The sequence below is a fragment of the Trematomus bernacchii genome, unplaced genomic scaffold (genome assembly GCF_902827165.1).
Source record: "Trematomus bernacchii unplaced genomic scaffold, fTreBer1.1, whole genome shotgun sequence".
Classification (NCBI taxonomy): Eukaryota; Metazoa; Chordata; class Actinopteri; order Perciformes; family Nototheniidae; genus Trematomus; species Trematomus bernacchii.
Window position 1 is genome coordinate 168,426 of NW_022987815.1, and position 19,051 is coordinate 187,476.

General features: G+C 42.4%; 1 protein-coding gene across 1 annotated transcript in view; it reads left to right on the forward strand.

Moving 5' to 3' along the window:
* Positions 1–16,804, forward strand: part of LOC117498799 (protein NLRC3-like) — a gene marked incomplete at its 5' end in the record, with an annotated part of 34,373 nt that extends 17,569 nt beyond the window's left edge. Inside the window, 10 exons of the mRNA XM_034150946.1 lie at positions 5,505–5,673; positions 12,797–12,840; positions 12,971–13,011; positions 13,407–13,464; positions 13,527–13,744; positions 14,197–14,245; positions 14,649–14,856; positions 15,316–15,429; positions 15,539–15,680; positions 16,194–16,804. Of these exons, the coding sequence (XP_034006837.1) occupies positions 5,505–5,673; positions 12,797–12,840; positions 12,971–13,011; positions 13,407–13,464; positions 13,527–13,744; positions 14,197–14,245; positions 14,649–14,856; positions 15,316–15,429; positions 15,539–15,680; positions 16,194–16,561 (1,411 nt within the window). The remainder of the gene's footprint in view (positions 1–5,504; positions 5,674–12,796; positions 12,841–12,970; positions 13,012–13,406; positions 13,465–13,526; positions 13,745–14,196; positions 14,246–14,648; positions 14,857–15,315; positions 15,430–15,538; positions 15,681–16,193) is intronic.
* Positions 16,805–19,051: the final 2,247 nt, after the last annotated feature.

The window sequence follows — 19,051 nt, forward strand, 5'->3', positions numbered from 1 at the left end:
AGTGATTTCTTCCTGAGCCGCTGGGAGTAAAGGTCCTCCATGGATGGCAGCTCCGTCCTGGTGATGTGCTGTGCAGTTTTCACCACCCTCTGTAAAGCCTTACGATCGAGGTCGGTGCAGCTGCCGTACCAGGCCGTCATGCTGCCAGTGAGGATACTCTCTATCGTGCACCTGTAGAAGTTGCAAAGTATCCTGGAATCCATTTTGAACCTCCTCAACCTGCGGAGGAAGAAGAGCCGCTGTCGAGCTTTCTTAGTGATGGTGGTGGTGTGAAGAGACCATGTCAGGTCCTCAGTGATGTGGACCCCAAGGAACCTGAAGCTTTTGACTCTCTCCACCGTAGTCCCATTGATGGCGATGGGGGCGTGTCCCTCTCCCTGCTGCTTCCTGTAGTCCACAATCAGCTCCTTTGTTTTGCTGATGTTGAGATGGAGGTTGTTCTCCTGGCACCAAGATGTCAGGTTTTCGACCTCCTCTCTGTATGCCGTCTCGTCATCGTCTGTGATCTGGCCGATGACGGTCGTGTCATCAGCAAACTTCACGATGGTGTTGGAGCTGTGTGTGGCCACGCAGTCGTGGGTGAACAGGGAGTAGAGGAGAGGGCTGAGCACGCAGCCTTGAGGGGCACCGGTGTTGAGAATCAGGGTGGAGGATGTGATATTTCCCACCCGCACTGCCTGGGGTCTGCCCGTCAGGAAGTTCAGGATCCAGTCACAGAGGGCGCTGTTGAGCCCGAGGTCTCTGAGCTTGATGGCCAGCTTGGAGGGCACAATGGTGTTGAATGCTGAACTGTAGTCAATGAACAGCATTCTCACATATGTGTTCCTCTTCTTCGGGTCCAGGTGTGAGAGGGCAGTGTGGAGGGTGAGGGCTATGGCGTCGTCTGTGGACCTGTTTGCTCTGTAGGCAAACTGCAGGGGGGTCCAGAGATTCAGGGAGGGAGGAGGTGATGAATAATTTGACTAACCGCTCAAAGCACTTCATTATGATGGAGGTGAGTGCTACTGGGCGGTAGTCGTTGGGGCAGGTGATGATTGTCTTTTTGGGGACAGGAATGATGGTGGAGTGTTTAAGACATGTGGGGACTACAGACTGCAGCAGGGACCTGTTGAAGATGTCTGTGAACACCTCTGCCAGCTGAACTGCACACACCCTGAGAACACGGCCAGGGATGCCATCAGGTCCAGGAGCCTTGTGTGGGTTAACCCTTTTAAAGGATTTACACACATCTGCCCTATTTAAAACAAAAGGGCAGTGTAGCTCCTGGTCCCTCTGTACCTCCACAGCCTGGCTGCTCTCAAAGCGTGCAAATTGTTGGTTACTGTGATTATCTACAGTACATTGTTGGTTACTGTGATTGTATACAATACATTGTTGGTTACTGTGAATATATACAGTTGGGACGTTACTACTGCTATTTCTACAGTAACTCCAGAGTTGCTGTATTTTTTGGTTGGAAACACGGTATTATACTCTAAAATGGTATACAGTAATTTACTGTGCACAAACACTGTAAATAACTGTGGATTTCACAGCCATTTTTTACAGTGTGGTGTCCTTTTCTGGCTGCTAACAAACGCCATTGTAACACATAAACACACATCAGAGCACAGTGGGCTCATAGGGAGGGGGGGGCAGGAGCTCCAACAAGGCGTTTAGGACAGAGAGTGAATACACATACTATACAGAGATGCTGTATGAGAAACCAATGTGAGTTTGGAAAATTGAACAATGTAAATCTATTCTAGTAGACCTCAACAATTGAATTATGATCAGTAGAAATGGCCATGACATGGGACCTTTAATAAAGTTGCCACGTGTTTTCAAATTCAAGTTAAGGCACTATCTGTGCAGAACATAAAAAATATTCTTCATTTGCAGTATTTTCTTTTAAAAGTGTTCAGAAAGACTGCATCAATGATATGCTATATATCTATATATATATTAGGGCTGTCAAGTTAACGCGTCAGCGCAATTTTTTTTTAACGCCACTAATTATTTTAACGTGTGATTAACGCATGTGTATTTGTCCTCGGCCCGTCCCGTAGTTTCAGAGCCCAAAGGCTTGACGTTGTTGGAGCTAACCTTTCCAATTGTATATACGGTCAGTGAGACGGCCATTTATTCTGATTCTCGCTGTGGGGGCAGAGTACAAGGCTTTGATACTATTCAAATATTTTTCAGTAAAACCAAAGCGCTCCAGAACCAGAAACAAATATTCCCAACTGACACGATCAAAAGCTTTCTCTGCATCCAGACTTATCAGACTTATCAGCCATATTGCAGTTATTCACGGAATATATATACAGTATATATTGCACATATTGCACATGGTTGGTGTTTAACAACAAGGGGTGTTATAGTCTGTGCTGTTGTGTGTGTGTGTGTGTGTGTGTGTGTGTGTGTGTGTGTGTGTGTGTGTGTGTGTGTGTGTGTGTGTGTGTGTGTGTGTGTGTGTGTGTGTGTGTGTGTGTGTGCGTGCACGTGCGCATGTGTGTGTGTGTGTGTGTGTGTGTGTGTGTGTGTGTGTGTGGGGTGGGGGTGGTGCGGTCTACTAGGGGCTGTGCTGGTTGTAATAGTCTGACCGCTGCAGGAAGGAAAGACCTGCGGTCGGTATCTCTCCGTGAGACAGCAGGGGTGCAGCAGCCTGTCGCAGATGGAGCTGCACAGTGAGGACAGGGTGTCCTGGAGGGGGGGGGACACATTGTCCAGTAGGGGGGACAGCTTGGCTGCCATTCTCCTGTCTCCCACCACCTCCACAGTGTCCAGAGGACTGCTGTCTCCCACCACGTCCACAGTGAGGACTCCTGTCTCCCACCACCTCCACAGTGAGGACTCCTGTCTCCCACCACCTCCACAGTGTCCAGAGGACTGCTGTCTCCCACCACGTCCACAGTGAGGACTCCTGTCTCCCACCACCTCCACAGTGAGGACTCCTGTCTCCCACCACCTCCACAGTGAGGACTCCTGTCTGCCACCACCTCCTCAGTGATGCACAGAATAGGGGAGAAGGGAAGCTTTCGCGTTTGACCATAATAAAAGGTTTTTAACCGGGTCGGGGCGGAGAAGAAATTCTGTGGGGGATATAAAAACGTATACCTCGAGACTTTCGCATTAACCTGTTATGCACGGCCCCCCCGGTACCGGGCGGATAAACGCGTCATTTGCAGGAAACAACGTCTAAGGAATCTTAATATTTAATAAAACTATGAATGTTTTATATCCATGTAACGGGAAGAAACTCAGCTAATTGATCTTTTTTTTTTTTAAATCCAAAAAAAAAACACAATGCTAGCACTCAGCCTCTGCATTAGCCACGAGCGAAAAATTTTACCTAAAACGGCACTTAAACTCACTCTAACTCCCTTATTACTTATCCTAGATGTACAGCCAACCACTCGTCTTTGGTGTCCTGGAGACACTGAATCTAGTGGTGCCCTCTTCAACACTCAGTGATAAACATTTGCGACGCTATAAACGAAAGCGTACATCATAACATGTAGAGCTAAGTAGCTAGAAACGCTAACATGGCTTACCTTGGTCAAAACTGGTCTTCAATGGCATTAAAACGATAAAAAAACGATAAAAAAACGATGCTGCAGTTAATCCATAGGTTCATCCAATGTATCTGTGCCCTCTTTGAAATTATTTCTGATAATCCATAAGCAATAAAACTGCTTTTTAGTTTCCAAATTCCAGAGGGAGAGATCGCTCCACTCTAACCTAGATTTACATGCGCGCAGCCCCCACCTTTTCTCTTTACAATGAGTGTGTATGTGGGCCTCCCCCTTCGATTCTATTGGCTCTAACGGTCAGAAAGAGGTGTCAACCATCAAAATCGAGCAAGGGGGGCCAGAGATATAGAAAAAAAAACCATTTTCACCCAAATCACCTCAGAGGTGGGGTGGTTTTGGCTAAACCTCTCTAAAAAGGTCAAATGTCACTTGTTTTGCATCAATCTTGAGACAGGGTACTTATTATATGTTGTACTTTGGATTCCTAAAGCTTTTAGTCTACTAACCCATCATCCAAGGGTAGTTTTCACTATCTGTAAAAAATAATATTTGGACGGACACTATAATTTACAGTTTTTTACTATGTAAAATCTGAATTTTCTTTAAAATAAAAAACATTTATATTGATTCTGACACTTCTACATCCAACTCACAGATGTAACCTTGCTTTGATAAAAGAAAGTATTCCTATAACCCTTTTAGAAGTTAAGTTGTAGTCATTTGTTTTGGGCATGTCATTTTCGAGCCTGAAACATGAAAAACAGGCTAGGTGCTTAACAGGTTAACAGTGTTCAGTCCTTCTGTCGGTGGAAATCTTTAATCTTCTCTCTGACTCGTTCGGTGCGCTCCTGGTCCGCTCTGCTCCAACGGTCTCCTTGAGCGAGTTTCTGCTCCCAGTCCGGGCTCGTCGGCCGCGGCAGGTCCATGGAGAAGCCTCTCGTCCTCATATCCTCCGCTGCTTCTGTTGCGGTAGTGTAGAGGCGCGGTCCGTTTTCCCAATGGATCCTGATTTCCGCTGGGTATGGTGACTGGAACCCTATTTGTTTCTCTTTAAGAATCTTGTTTTTGAATTCCTTAACTTTATTATTTATTTCGGTAGGAAGGTCGTGTGCAAACGCAACAAGTTTTCAATGTGTCAATATACGTGAGCATAGAGCTTCCTTCTGTTCCTTCTTTTATACCGTATATGAGTATGTTGTTGCAGCGGGATCTTCCTTCTAGGTCCGTTACCTTTGCTTGAAGCAGCCTCTGTTGTTTAAGAGAAAAGAGCAGAGTGTCTCTCAGGTCCGTGGCCACGGTCTCCGTTCCCTCCACCCGTTGCTCTGCTTCAGTTAGCCTCGTGCTAACATTGCGGACATCACCAACGACGCTTTGTAATTTTTTTTTCATCTCCGTCTTGAAAGAGTTGAATTCCTGTTTCATGTCTTGTCTGAAGTCGTTCTTAAAGTCCGTTAGTTTTAGCGCAGGTTTTAAGTCTCTTATATCCTTGCCCAAGTTTTGCATAGCCTCAGCCGTGGAAATGTCTTCCTCCTCACTACCCGCATCCGTCTCTGGTTTTCTTGTCTTTTCCCTCGTCCTAGTTTTTTGTTTTCCCCAGTGGTTTCTTGCCTTTAACCCCACTCATCCTTTTGGTGTCTTGTATTAAAAAATATCGTGTTTTAAGGGGTTTTAAACTCAAATTGACTGGGAGAGTTTTCTATATATGTCGCCATCTTGAAAGGCTCACCGGAAGATGAACTAATATTATTTTACGTAAAGTTTACTTTCTGACATAGAAATGTTAATGTTCCCATCATTTAGATGTGTTTTTACAGATAATAAACAGAAGGCTGATATAATGATGATCCACAATAATAGAATGACAGTCACTGTAATTCAGGGAAAATATCATTGATTAGGAAGCAGTAATGATGAGCTGCACATTTCAGACCTGAACATCTGACTGGATTATAAACAGATTTTAATCCTCATGATGTTTTTTTTATTCAGACTGAGGAGCTGCAGTCTGTCAGAGAACAGCGGTTCTGCTCTGATCTCAGCTCTGAAGTCCAACCCCTCCCATCTGAGAGATTTGGACCTGAGTCTCAACGATCTGCAGGATTCAGGAGTGAAGCTGCTGAGAGATCTTCTGGAGAGTCCAGACTGCAGACTGGAGACTCTCAGGTCAGTTCACTGACTCTCTGTTACTGCTGGAGATCTCATGTTCAGTTTGTAATTCAACCTAATTTATGTACATTAACCTGTTAAGCCCTGAGCCTGTTTTTCAGGTCTCAGGCTCGGAAATGACATTCCCAGAACAAATGACCATATCTTCCCTTCTAAAAGGGTCTCTTTTTAGAGAGATTTAGCAAAAATAAACCACTTCTGGGGTCATTTGGGTGGATTTTCCATATCTCTGGCCTCCCTTGCTCGATTTTGATGGTTGACACCTCTTTCTGACCGTTAGAGCCAATAGAATCGAAGGGGGAGCAGTGTTTCCCCTATATACAAATAGTGGCGGCGCAGCGCCGCTGCTGAAATATGCGCGCCGCTGCTAGGGGGTGCCAGCCAGGTACCCAAAAAAAAAATTAAAAAAAAAATTAACTTTTTAAAAAAAACTAAAATAATAATAAGTAGCGACCCTTTTTCATTTTTGATTGTTTGTTATGTGGATTTGTAGTATTTGTGTTAATGTATGTTCAATAAAGGCGTATTTTTGCTAAATCTTGAGACATTGCCACTGTATGTACTAGGCAGGGCCGATTTTTGGCATAGGAGACATAGGCGGTCGCCTTGGGCGCCAGATCTGGGGGGCGCTGCGCTGGTAGCTCTGGGAGGGGAAAAAACATTTTTGACCGTTGGCGCTCATCCTACTTTTTGGCCTTGATGTAACAACATTCATAATTAAGTAAATGAAACACCCTTCACCCCGGTTACACTTTTTATTTGCCCTGTACGATGGGCAATCACGAGTGATGAAAGTGGGGGATGTTGGCTTATCAGGCGCCCGCAGCTCACAGCCAAAGTGCGAGCGTGGGAGCGAGAGAGCGAGCGAGGGAGAGAGAGAGAGGGCGCACCGGTACCGGCGCTGTTGTTATTAGAATCTGGTGCTAGCTGCGCTAACGGATATAAGAAGTAGATGTTTCTACAACCAGGGTGGAGGAGAGCTCTCCTGTCAGACTGAGAGGCTCAGTGAGGTAAAGGACTCTCTGAGGGTTTAGATAGTTAATTGTTGTCTAAGTTATCTCAGTGGGTCTCAAACGTTTTGACCACAAATTATGTAAACACATATTTCCAAGGCACTCCTTTATAATTATTAGGATAAATGAAAACAGGTGTGAAATCATTCCAATGTATACTATAGGACAGTAAACCAAAAATATTGTTTAAAGTTGGAGAGATACAAAAATATGCATGAATAAATAGATGTTAAGGTAAAATAAGATATGAATGAACAACAAAAATAAAAAAGTTACATTTATTTGTTATTGGCTATGGTAGGTTATTGGTTATGTTCACATACTTATTTGATGATTAAAATGTAAACCGATCTTTTTCATATGGGTGTTTTAGAGTTGTACCCCCTAGATCAGGTCTCTAGTAATTGTGTGCTCCAAGTGCACCAGATTGAAGCATTTTACTTTAAAATGTTCAAAAAAATCTTCCCGGGGGGCCAGACCCCCGGACCCCCCTAGATGAGGTGACGTCCACCCCCCAATTCAAACATGTTCATACAATACTGAATACATTTGAAGCCATTATGACGTATATTACCTATATCAATAAGTTTCTGTTTTTGTAGTGTATTTGTCTTTTGTAGAGATTTTTCATTTATTCTATATAAAATCTCGCCTAGGGCAGCAAATTGGCTAGAATCTGCCCTGGTACTAGGCCTCAAGAGCCTTTCTTGTGCTGGCAGACACATAGAAACAAATTGGCGGGGTGCACTTCGCACGTGCACACACTAAAAAATTCCACCCCCCCAGTGCTCACATTATGCTGGGTCCACATGCCTTAGCACCGCTGCTATGACTCCATCCTAGGGGAAACACTGGGGAGTCCCCCCACACACTTTAGTTTATTAAATGAACATGCCCTCAGACACTGTTTCCTGCAAGATGTTGCGGTAGTGCCCCGGTACCGGGGTCTCTCGGGCTTAACAGGTTAATAACTTGCATTCATAAAAGAGTAAATGTCCTTTTATTCATGTTTTCATCTTCACGTACTAAATGAAGAACTTCAGACATAAATATTGACTGTTTCTTAACCTGTTAAGCCCGAGAGACATCTTGCAGGAAACAGTGTCTGAGGGCATGTTCATTTAATAAAACTCTGAATGTTTTATATCCATGTAACGGGAAGAAACTTCTAACTGATCATTTTTATTTATTTTTCAAAAGAAAACCCACAATGCTAACACCGAGCCTCTGAATTAGCAACGAGCGAAAAATGCTATTGATTGATTGATTGATTGAAAAGTTTATTAACAGCTTGTATATTGGGTACAGTACAGTACAGCTCAAAACATACAATTGTTAAGGGGATGCAGACCAGAGAAAGACTTTCGTCTTGTTTACATCAGAGTCCCCCATTTCCAATTCATCATATCATTTAAGACATATAAGACATATTTGACATACAGATGGCTTATTTACAATTTACATTTTAGATTTCGTTCTAATACATCCTAACCGGACATTTAAGACATACCAAGTCTACAGATATACAGTTAGTAACAGAGTCTAAAATGCGAGTATATACATAGATGGGGGGGGGAAGCTGTCCATTGTACGACAGGTTGAGATTTGTACCATTACCGGGGCCAGTTTTGCAATGCTTTCCCCCGAAGGTGCTCTTTAAGAGAGGTTTTGAAGGTAAGTATAGGTGAGGAAGGGTTAAGGTCAGGTGAGGAAGGGTTAAGGTCAGGTGAGGAAGGGTTAAGGTCAGGTGAGGAAGGGTTAAGGTCCGGTGAGGAAGGGTTAAGGTCAGGTGAGGAAGGATTTAGGACAGGTGAGGAAGGGTTTAGGACAGGTGAGGAAGGGTTTAGGACAGGTGAGGAAGGGTTAAGGACAGGTGAGGAAGGGTTTCGGACAGGTGAGGAAGGGTTAAAGTCAGGTGAGGAAGGGTTTAGGACAGGTGAGGAAGGTTTTAGGTCAGGTGAGGAAGGGTTAAGGTCAGGTGAGGAAGGGTTTAGGACAGGTGAGGAAGGGTTAAGGTCAGGTGAGGAAGGGTTTAGGACAGGTGAGGAAGGTTTTAGGTCAGGTGAGGAAGGGTTAAGGTCAGGTGAGGAAGGGTTTAGGACAGGTGAGGAAGGGTTAAGGTCAGGTGAGGAAGGGTTAAGGTCAGGTGAGGAAGGGTTTAGGTCAGGTGAGGAAGGGTTAAGGTCAGGTGAGGAAGGGTTTAGGTCAGGTGAGGAAGGGTTAAGGTCAGGTGAGGAAGGGTTTAGGTCAGGTGAGGAAGGGTTAAGGTCAGGTGAGGAAGGGTTTACGTCAGGTGAGGAAGGGTTTAGGAAAGGTGAGCAAGTGTTAAGGTGAGGAAGGGTTAAGGTGAGGAAGAGGGCCATGTCATGGGCCTTTACTGGTTAACCACACAGAGGAGTACTTTGATGCCTGTGATGGAGCGTTGTCCTTCATAAAATCATGGTCTTCCTGAAAGATGCAGACTTGTTCCTGTACCACTGATGGAAGAAAGTGTCTTCTAAAAACTGGCAGTAGGTTCAGGAGTTGATTTTGAGTCCATCTTCAACCTGAAAAGGTCCAACTAGCTCATCTTTAACAACACCAGTAGCCCACCTCCACCTTGCTGGTGTCTGAGTGGAAGTGGAGCTCTGTGCCTGTTACTGATCCATCTGCTCCGTCAAGAGTCACCCTCATCTCATCAGTCCATGAAACCTTTGACAGATCTGTCTTCAGATATTTCTTGGCCCAGTCTTGAAGTTTGAACTTGTGTGTCTTGTTCAGTGGAGGTTGGGTTTCAGCCTCTCTTACCTTGGCCATGTCTCTGAACACCTGAGACTTCTGGGCCCTCCAGATAGCTCACAGCTCTGGAATATGATACTGGAGGATAATGGCTTCCTGGTAACTTCACGTTTCATTCTTCTCAAATCTTTGGCACTTCATTTCATCTTTTTCTCAACACGTTTCTTGTGACCCTGTTGACTATTTTCAACAAGACGTTTGATGGTCCTGTGATCACGCCCCAATATCTTATCAATATCTTATCAATATAGTTACAATGATCTGCAGGATTCAGGAGTGAAGCTGAGAGATCTTCTGGAGAGTCTCAGGTCAGTTCACTGACTCTCTGTTACTGCTGGAGATTACATTACATTACATGTCACTTGTTAGACTCTTTTTTTTTTATCCAAAGCGACTTACATACATTCAATACTGTGGACAATCCCCACAGGAGCAATTTGGGGTGAAGTGTCTCAGGGACACAATGACATGCTGACTGCAGTGGGGTTTGAACCTGTGACCCCCTGATTCAAAGTTCAGCGCACTATCTCACTGAGCCACAGCCTCCCTTAGATCTCATGTTTCATTAGTTATTCAACCTGATTCTTCTAAATTAATATATTACATCCATATGTTTGTAATTGTTGTTTTATTCATATTTTAATTAGGGCTGCTCGATTATGGCAAAAATCATGATCACGATTATTTTGGTCAAAATTGATATCAGGATTATTAAATACGATTATTCATTGACTTTGAAAACATCCATTTATTGAACTTTAAAAATAATAATAATTTGAACAGTATGTTTTTAACCGTTGATTACCCTGAACTTTAAGTTTAATTCAACTGAAAAACCAATACAAAATAAATTATATATTTATATCTACATTTAAATAAATAATATCTAAATAATAAATACCAATAAAGAAGATCAACAAATATTTTGGAGCGCACTTCCACAACCTACTAAACATATATAAATATGATAACTAACGTCACTCTCAACCTGTAATGTTTAGTTATACTGCTCCATGCAGTGCTCTTATTTTGGTAACCCCTCATCTGGAAACAGGAAGTAGCTGAGAGGCTCCGGCTGGACGAGTTAGTGGAAGTTGACGCTCGAGACGGAGAATAAAGAAACTAAAGCTTCCCTTGTGACGTGTTTCTATGGATTTATGAAACAGACTGCAAGTCACAGCACGACCTGCTGAGAGGGCTTTGAGGGGGGGGGGGGGGCAGGGTGTGTGACGCAAGACACATTGAGAGCATCGTTGAGAAAGGGAACGCAGCTAAATAATCGTTTTATTTCGATTACGTTGTTTTCATAATCGTTGCAAGCCAAAATCGTAATCGAGATTAAAATACGATTAATTGCACAGCCCTAATTTAAATGTTTACGTACTAAATAAAGTTCTTAAAGGAACTGTTACAGATATCTGCTGTTATTTGTAAAAAGTAAATCTATGTTTTTAATATTTAGTAAACGATAACGTCTGAATAAAGGTCATCTGAAGTGATATTAGTTTGACATGATGAAGTTTACTTTCTGAAGGAGACACATTTTATTGTTCTTTCATTTCAATGTTTCATTTATTTTCATTTACATCTTTATTTCAAACAGATTAAAAAACAACAAATAAAAAATAACTAATGTGAAAAACAGAATACCGTATTGTGAGAATAAAGTATTTATCAATATTCATAATGATATTTATATATTCAACACAAATATTCATAATAATACATGATATGTGTCCAAAGGGAGCAGGAGGAAGCAGATGCTTATTGATCCCCTTACTCACTGCTGATCAATGATTATCCTTTAAATCATTTCTGCAAGTTATTGCTACTTACATATTTACATTTATACAAACATGTTGAGAAACATCTGATTATAAACTCATCTTTATCCTCATCATGTTTTCTTTATTCAGACTGGAGTGGTGCAGGTTGTCAGAGATCAGCTGTTCTGCTCTGATCTCAGCTCTGAAGTCCAACCTCCATCTGAGAGATCTGGACCTGAGTTGAGAACAACAATCTGCAGGATTCAGATGAGGAGCTGCTGAGAGATCTTGTGGAGAGTCCAGACTGCAGACTGGAGACCCTCAGGTCAGTAAGGGGTCTCTGCTGGTTCAGCAGTATTGTATGAAACTCAGGGAGGTGTTTCTCTCTCTGGGGAAACAGATCAGTGATGTTACCCACTGACTGCAGGCTCTTTCATTCTTCCATCAACTATAGAAGAACAGCTGGAAATGCAAAGCCACATTTAGTCAGTAATCTACTCTCTAGGGCTGCCCTCCACTACAGATTCTTCTAGTCGACTGAGAGTCGTCAGTTCAGGCGATTAGTCGACTCACGTTTATGATATATTATGATTATTCATATATTAGTTTTTTTCTCCCAAAATGGTTTCAGTTTCCAAGGCTGATAAAGAACATTATTATAACAGTGTTGCTTCACATAAAATATATAATAAGACTGTAATAATGAACCTTTGAAGTATAAATGAGATGTTACAGTAGAGAGCGCATGAGAGTCACAGCGCACGGACGCAGCGGTGTGAACAGCAGAAGCTCCGCTGAGGATTCTTAATGTGTGTGAACAAGCAGCGAGGACACACACTGAACATTTAGTTTAGTTTCTATAATTCATATCTGAATATAACAACCCAATAAAAACTACACAGGAAACGGAAACAGTGAGAATATGAGCGTGGGCTGAAATCCCTCCGGACATGACGCCCTCATCATGAAATGAGAGCTTTATGGTGTTCTGAGGTCAGAATGATTTTATATTATAGGTCTCTATATGTTGATACAGAGCTAGGCTGCTGCCTGACTCTGCTTTCCTCCCAGTCTGAGAGAGGAACACACGTTGTGGGATAATCATACGGAGGAGACTTCTTCTCTGTGGAGTCTGCATGTCACCTTGTGGGACTCGTCCTTTACGCTCAGAAAGAGCCACTCTTTAGATTTCCTCCCCGACAGAATGATCTTAATGACCAGGCTCCGCTCTGAATGAAGGCTGAGGGTTTCCAGCTGACTTCTTTAGCCGACTAACGTTGAGTCGACTGATTGGGGGCAGCCCTACAACTTTCCACCAGACATATGGGGTTTGACAGCAGAGTGGGAAAGGTAGTCTGTTCTTGATGGGATGTTTTGAGTTTCTAATGACTGGTTACTTCCTGTCATGCAGCTGAGAGCTGTGGCAGGCAGTCGTAGTGTTTGCAGAGAAGATATGATGGGATGTAAAGCATGAGATCAGGACTCTGAAGCTGACTCAAAGAACTAACACTTATTTTAAACTGGATCTAAAACTGTTGGATTGTGTTCATCCCTACAGGATCAGAAGAGGAGAGACGATCAGAGCCACGATCCAGAAGACCTGTGAGTACTGAAACCATGTCCTCCATTCATCAAGATATTGTACAATCAATCTGATCTTAAAAGGTATTTATAGTACAAGAATTATTATTATTGTTTTATTATTATTTTTCTCACCTCTTCTCTCCATCAGGTGTCTCCGATGTGGAACAGGAAGTGAAGACAGACACAAAGGTGAGAGAGGAGCAGCTGTACAGAGTTGAAGCTAGAACTTAACTTGATAATAAAATAAATAACTTTGTTTGTTCCAGGCTCCTGAATCCTTCTCACCTGAACACACACCTGAGTCTTCATACAGGTAACCCTACAACATGACCAACTATTATTTTAAACACATTAAACACATATATTCATTTCATTGTGTTTGATGTCATGTCTTTCACCTTGAGGTTTTGCATCCAATCTCTTTCCAGCAGACATGAATAAAATAATGCCTCTGTGTGTAGGATTGTTTTCTTGTACCAGTCTAGATCCTCGCTGGACTAGACATTTTGTTAGTTGAATGAAAGTGTACACACACATCCTGATGCATGTGGACACATGTTCAGTGATGTTCCTGTAACCATCAGGTGTTTCAGATCTTTCAACAAACCCTCCTCCAGGTCAGATCCAGCTGGATGAACACCTGTCAGTCAGAACACAGGCCCGTGAAGGCTTGTTGTAGTAACTTGTCTCTTGTGTGTCTACAGGTTCAGGTGTCCTGGTCCAGGTGAGTTCCAGTGTGCTTCGACTGGCCTGGTGTTCGTCATGGCTCAGGAGGCGGAGCTTCTGTACAGGACGGTCCCTTGGGATGAGAGTCTCCTCCAATCAGCTGGCAAGCAGGCAGCAGGGCCGCTGTTCGACGTGAAGAGTTCTGTTGAAGCTGCCATCTGCCAGCTCCACCTGCCGCACAGTGAGACAGAGGAGGGTAAAGACATCTAGTGTTAACAAATACACTTATATAATGTTTAGCACCTTATAATATCCACTACCGTTCAGAAGTTATGAAGCAGCTTTATTAAACTAGTTTAACAAAGATAAGATCATTCAGACACGAAATCTGTTCTTTACATTCAAAATAGTCGTGTCCCCAAAAGAAGAAGAATGAAATCATTAAAACATCCATTTAGTCGATGTGTTTCATGACATCATTATTGAAGCAGACGATGCAATGCAGCTCTAAATACTGAGTTGGAGTGTCTTTGGGCCTCTGCAGTCTCCTCACTGTATATTAAAGACATGTAAACTGTGACCTGTCAGTCCACAGCATGTTTAGCTGCTAACAGTGCTAACTCAATGCTAACTCACTCTAAGCTAGCAGTTTGATTAATTATTACTTTGTTATCCATCTGTTGCTCTTTCTGCTCTCTCCATTGTCAGTCTGGCTGAAGCATGTACAAAACAAAACAACAGACAACAACATTTATAAGTTAGACTTTCTACGCCCTGAAAGCTTTAGAAAACTCTTCACACGTCTAGAGAATCACTCAGACATGAGACCGGACTCAGTCCAGCTGTTCTGGCTGCAGATTACAAACATCTCAGCAGTCTTTTAAATTAGAAAATAATTGCGCATGCTCACATCCAGAAAGATCACAGGGGGACGGAACAATAATTAAACATTACAAATAAAAGGTGGAGGATATAAACTGGTACATCCCAGTGAGGCTCCAAAGTGAATGGCATTAGATGAACATTAGCTCTGAACTAAAGTGGTGTGACATTGAATATGATGAAGCTGTTTCAGCAGCAAAGCAACAGATGACCAGCTCTTTGCTCCACAGCGCTGCTCCTGGACGGCCTGTTGTCTGTCGTCCACATCACTGATGAAGGCCTGAGCATCTTGGAGCCGCTGGAGGTCACACCCACTCACGTGGTGGTGAAGGTGCTTCACCTCTCTCTCTTTGGCCTGGTCTGCGATATCATAAAAGGGTTCTGCTTCTGCGGATAAAGGGCCAAGTTCTGGTGTTCCTTCAACCCCCGTTCAGAGAAGATCAAATACTGGATGTATTTCTGCTGCAGAAAAACGTCCCTAAGGAGGTAAAGCCATGTGCTCACCATCAGACTAAACACTGGTTCTAAACCACAGCTGTTTCCACACACACTGCTCCTCTTCTCAAACCTCAGATCTATCTGAACTGTAAATCTTCAGATCACTCTTTGTGGTTTCTGTTGGATTCTCTCAGCATGTCTTTCTGTCTGCTGATACAGCACTCGAGTCTTCTGCTTTTTTAGCCATGCAATTAATGGTAAACATAGCAGGAATTGTTAATGTTATTAATTACATTTTTTTTATTGCGTCACGGTTTCCAGATTAATCTTGAGTGTTGGAACTTCATCCACAAATATTTATGCTACACTCTAATTCATTTACTCACAATATGTCCTCATGATGTTATTCTTAATAGATTGTAATTCTTATCTCTCTGTAGATTAGCTCGGTCAACATATGTTGTTTTGAATGTGTTTTAAAGTGATACAAATGTCCTGTTACTGAAGGTTGTTAAACACCAAGGACATGCAGTGCACATCAAAATCCCCCGTGACTGTGAGCTGGAACTGTATAAAGGTTACAGTGTGCACTGTGTTGAGGGCTTCCATATTCAGCCTGAGGTGAGTCACTGATACTCTGATGAAACACAATGTTCATTAACACACATTTAGCTGCAATCACAATCAGGAAAGAAACAGATAACGTTTAACTTCTGCTTCTGGTTTCCAGCGTCAAGAATTTGACTCAAGTTTTGGAGAAGATTACAATCCAACATTTCAAGTTTTCGTGAAGACGGGCCCAGAGAGAGTGGCTTTGAAGGTCAAGGACCAAGACGGAAACGTAGTCTGGAATTGTCTCGTGCCACTGGAAGGTAAAGACTCCACCTGAGCTCAGACCCAGTGATAGACTGGATAACTCTAAAGCTCCATCTCATAGCATTCTCTATTAAGGCTCCATGGCAGCGTATCATTACGACATTAAACACACAACCTGTTATATTCTAAAACTATAGTAAAAACTAGTGTGGTGGTGAAACAGCGTGGCATCATGGGAGTTGTAGTCTTCATCTTCTCATGGTTAAGTGGATACGGCGCCATTACAGGAGACCGTGATGAACATACTGTTACCTTGATTAAAATGACACGTCTCTCTGAACCATTTGAGATAATGTTTGTACTCAACTCAACAAAACATGAATAACATAGGTGTATTAGTTTTTAGACATTTTAATGAGGACATGTTACATATTATAACTTCAAGTGAATATAAATCCACCCCTGGAATGCTGAGTTACTTTAATGTTTAAGAGATCTGTTTAATGTCCCAGCAGAGAGCAGAGTCCCATCAGAGAGCGGAGTCCCAGCAGAGAGCAGAGTCCCAGCAGAGAGCAGCGTCCCAGCAGAGAGCAGAGTCCCATCAGAGAGCAGAGTCCCAGCAGAGAGCAGCGTCCCAGCAGAGAGCAGCGTCCCAGCAGAGAGCAGAGTCCCAGCAGACCAGAGGCTGCGCTCAGTTCGGACAGAGTTCATTCAAAGAGTGACTCCAACTGTCCTGAACAACCTTCTGGATAAACTCTTTGAGTCTGAAGTGATCAGTGAATCTGAAATGAGGTTGGCCAGAACCAAACCCCAAAATGACGGAGCACGAGAGGTGGTGGACGCGGTGCGAAATAAAGGAGCTGCAGCCAGCAGGGTTCTGATCAATGCTCTCCGAGAGCTGGACCCGTATCTTTACGAAGAGCTCAACTTGAGCTGAGGCAAAACCTTGTGGAGTGTGTGTGACAGTTGAAGTCCTGTCCTCTGTTTTGTTACCTGTACATGTTTCCCCTTGTCCTTGAAGGTAACACAGATTCTGAGCAAAGGCCACTTTCCTTCTCTCTTTTCTCCTGGACACCCTCCTGAGAGCAGCTACCCGTATTGGCCTTCCTTTGGTGTTAGCTTGAGTTTTCTTTCAAGTACATGCTTACTTTATTACATAAAATACTTTAATTTACCAGCATCCATTGCATCCTTTCACATTTTTGTCAGGCATAAGAGCCGGGTTATGAAAAAAATAAGGACTTGTTCTTATTTTATCAATTGGTACTGACTTCTGGGTAAGATTTGGGATTTTGGGGCATTTGGTACCTCGGCATGCGATTTGGAGTTTTATTTGTTTTGTATTATCAAACTGCAAAAACCTGTACCTGTTTGTGCTGGTGATGTAAATACAATATACTTAGGTAGTGAATTAAACCCAGTGGTGTTCAGTAACAAAGTACATTTACTCAAGTACTGTACTTAAGTACAATTCTGAAGTGCTTTTACTTTACTTGTGTATCTAAATGTTTTGCTACGTTATACTCCTACTCTACAGTTCAGAGGTACATGGTGTACTTTTCCTCCACTACATGTATTTAATACCTTTAGTTACTTCACAGATGTGGATGAATGATGTGAAATATAATCAAGTGTTAAATCAGACTTTAGTTCCACCTGGAGTAAATCCACAAGCTACCCTGCAGTATACAAAGTCATTCAAACTAGCTGCACCTTTACCAGCTTTGAGAACACTTTCATGATCAATCATTATAAAACATATCATATATATTATTCTGAAATGGACCAATCTGCACAATGACTACTTTTACTGTCGCTACTTTCACTATATTTTGATGATAATACTTTTATACTTTTACTATTTTACTACATTTTGAATGCAGGACTTTTACACTAACAGAGTATTCCTAGTATTTACGTGTCACAAGAACGCGGATGTCTTCAAAATCTTTAGCGAAAGAGTCTTTCAAGACATCCGCGGTTGTTCAGTTAAAGAGTGAAGCAGAATGAAGTGTTGAACAGTGTTGTGTAAAGTAAAAATGCTCCATCAGCAACATAAAAGTAAGAACACCTGTTGTCGGTGAAACGCCCTCCTTACTGCAGAACGTCTCTCATTATATGTGTTATAATGTTTTTAAACGGACGTTGTCTGATTATATAATCATATGCGCGGGCCGCTAGTGTCTGTTGATCTCCAGATTAACAGCAGCATGAAAATAACCTGCCGATGCTCCATGGCGGAGGCTCCGGAAATTGCCGGGATTTGCGTTTTTACCCTTAATGTCTGACCAATGGTTGAACAGCATTTCCGTGCACATGACTTGTGTTTAAAGTGTATAGTCCGTTTGAGTCTTGCCCGTGTGAACGCAAACCGAACCTTCTGAAAAATGAAACAATGGAACAAACTGTCGTCTGGTGCGCACCAGAGAACGGACTATTAGGTGTGAATGCACCCTAAGACTCACAATAATTAAGAAAAGTCTCTTGTTTTTTTTATATATTAGATGTGTTAGCCTGCACAGTATTTCCACAGAAATACAAATGTTCATTAATACAGTACAACTTATTGTAAGTTAAGTACATTTACTCAAGTACTGTACTTAGGTACAATTCTGATGTACTTGTACTTTACTTGAGTATCACAATATTTTGCTATTAAGAGACGTCTGTATATCGGTGGATAATTTTTAACTAAACTAAATAAACTACCCAGTATGAACTCTTTTATAGTCCTTATTAGAATCATTCGGTCCTTAAAGTTGTAAAATGCACTAAAAGCAGAATCTAGATTTATTTTCTCTCTCCATTCATTCTACTGAGCCGAGAGTAGGAGCTCGGGGGCGGGGCGTAAGGACAGGAGGCGGGGCTTAAGGGGCAACTCAACTGCACATGCTCTGAGGGCACATACGGGTTCTTCTGCTCTGACAGCCAGGCATGCTGGGTAATCTGTGACGTTTCGCTCTCTCAAAAGTTGGGCCATTTTGCCTTCATGCGCCAATGAGCAGCTCTCAAAGGAAAGAACGAGACCCAGGTTGCAGTCGAATAGTCCAAATATCAGCTCCTATCGTCTATTCCTTGACCTCTGTGTGAAACGTCACGGGGTTCAGGGATAGTGGATAGGAGAATTCAAAAGGATTTACATTACATTACATGTTACTGTACATTACATGTTACTGTACATTACATGTTACTGTACATTACATGTTACTTACATTACATGTTACTTGCATTACATGTTACTTACATTACATGTTACTTGCATTACATGTTACTTACATTACATGTTACTGTACATTACATGTTACTGTACATTACATGTTACTTACATTACATGTTACTTGCATTACATGTTACTTACATTACATGTTACTGTACATTACATGCTACTTACATTACATGTTACTGTACATTACATGTTACTGTACAT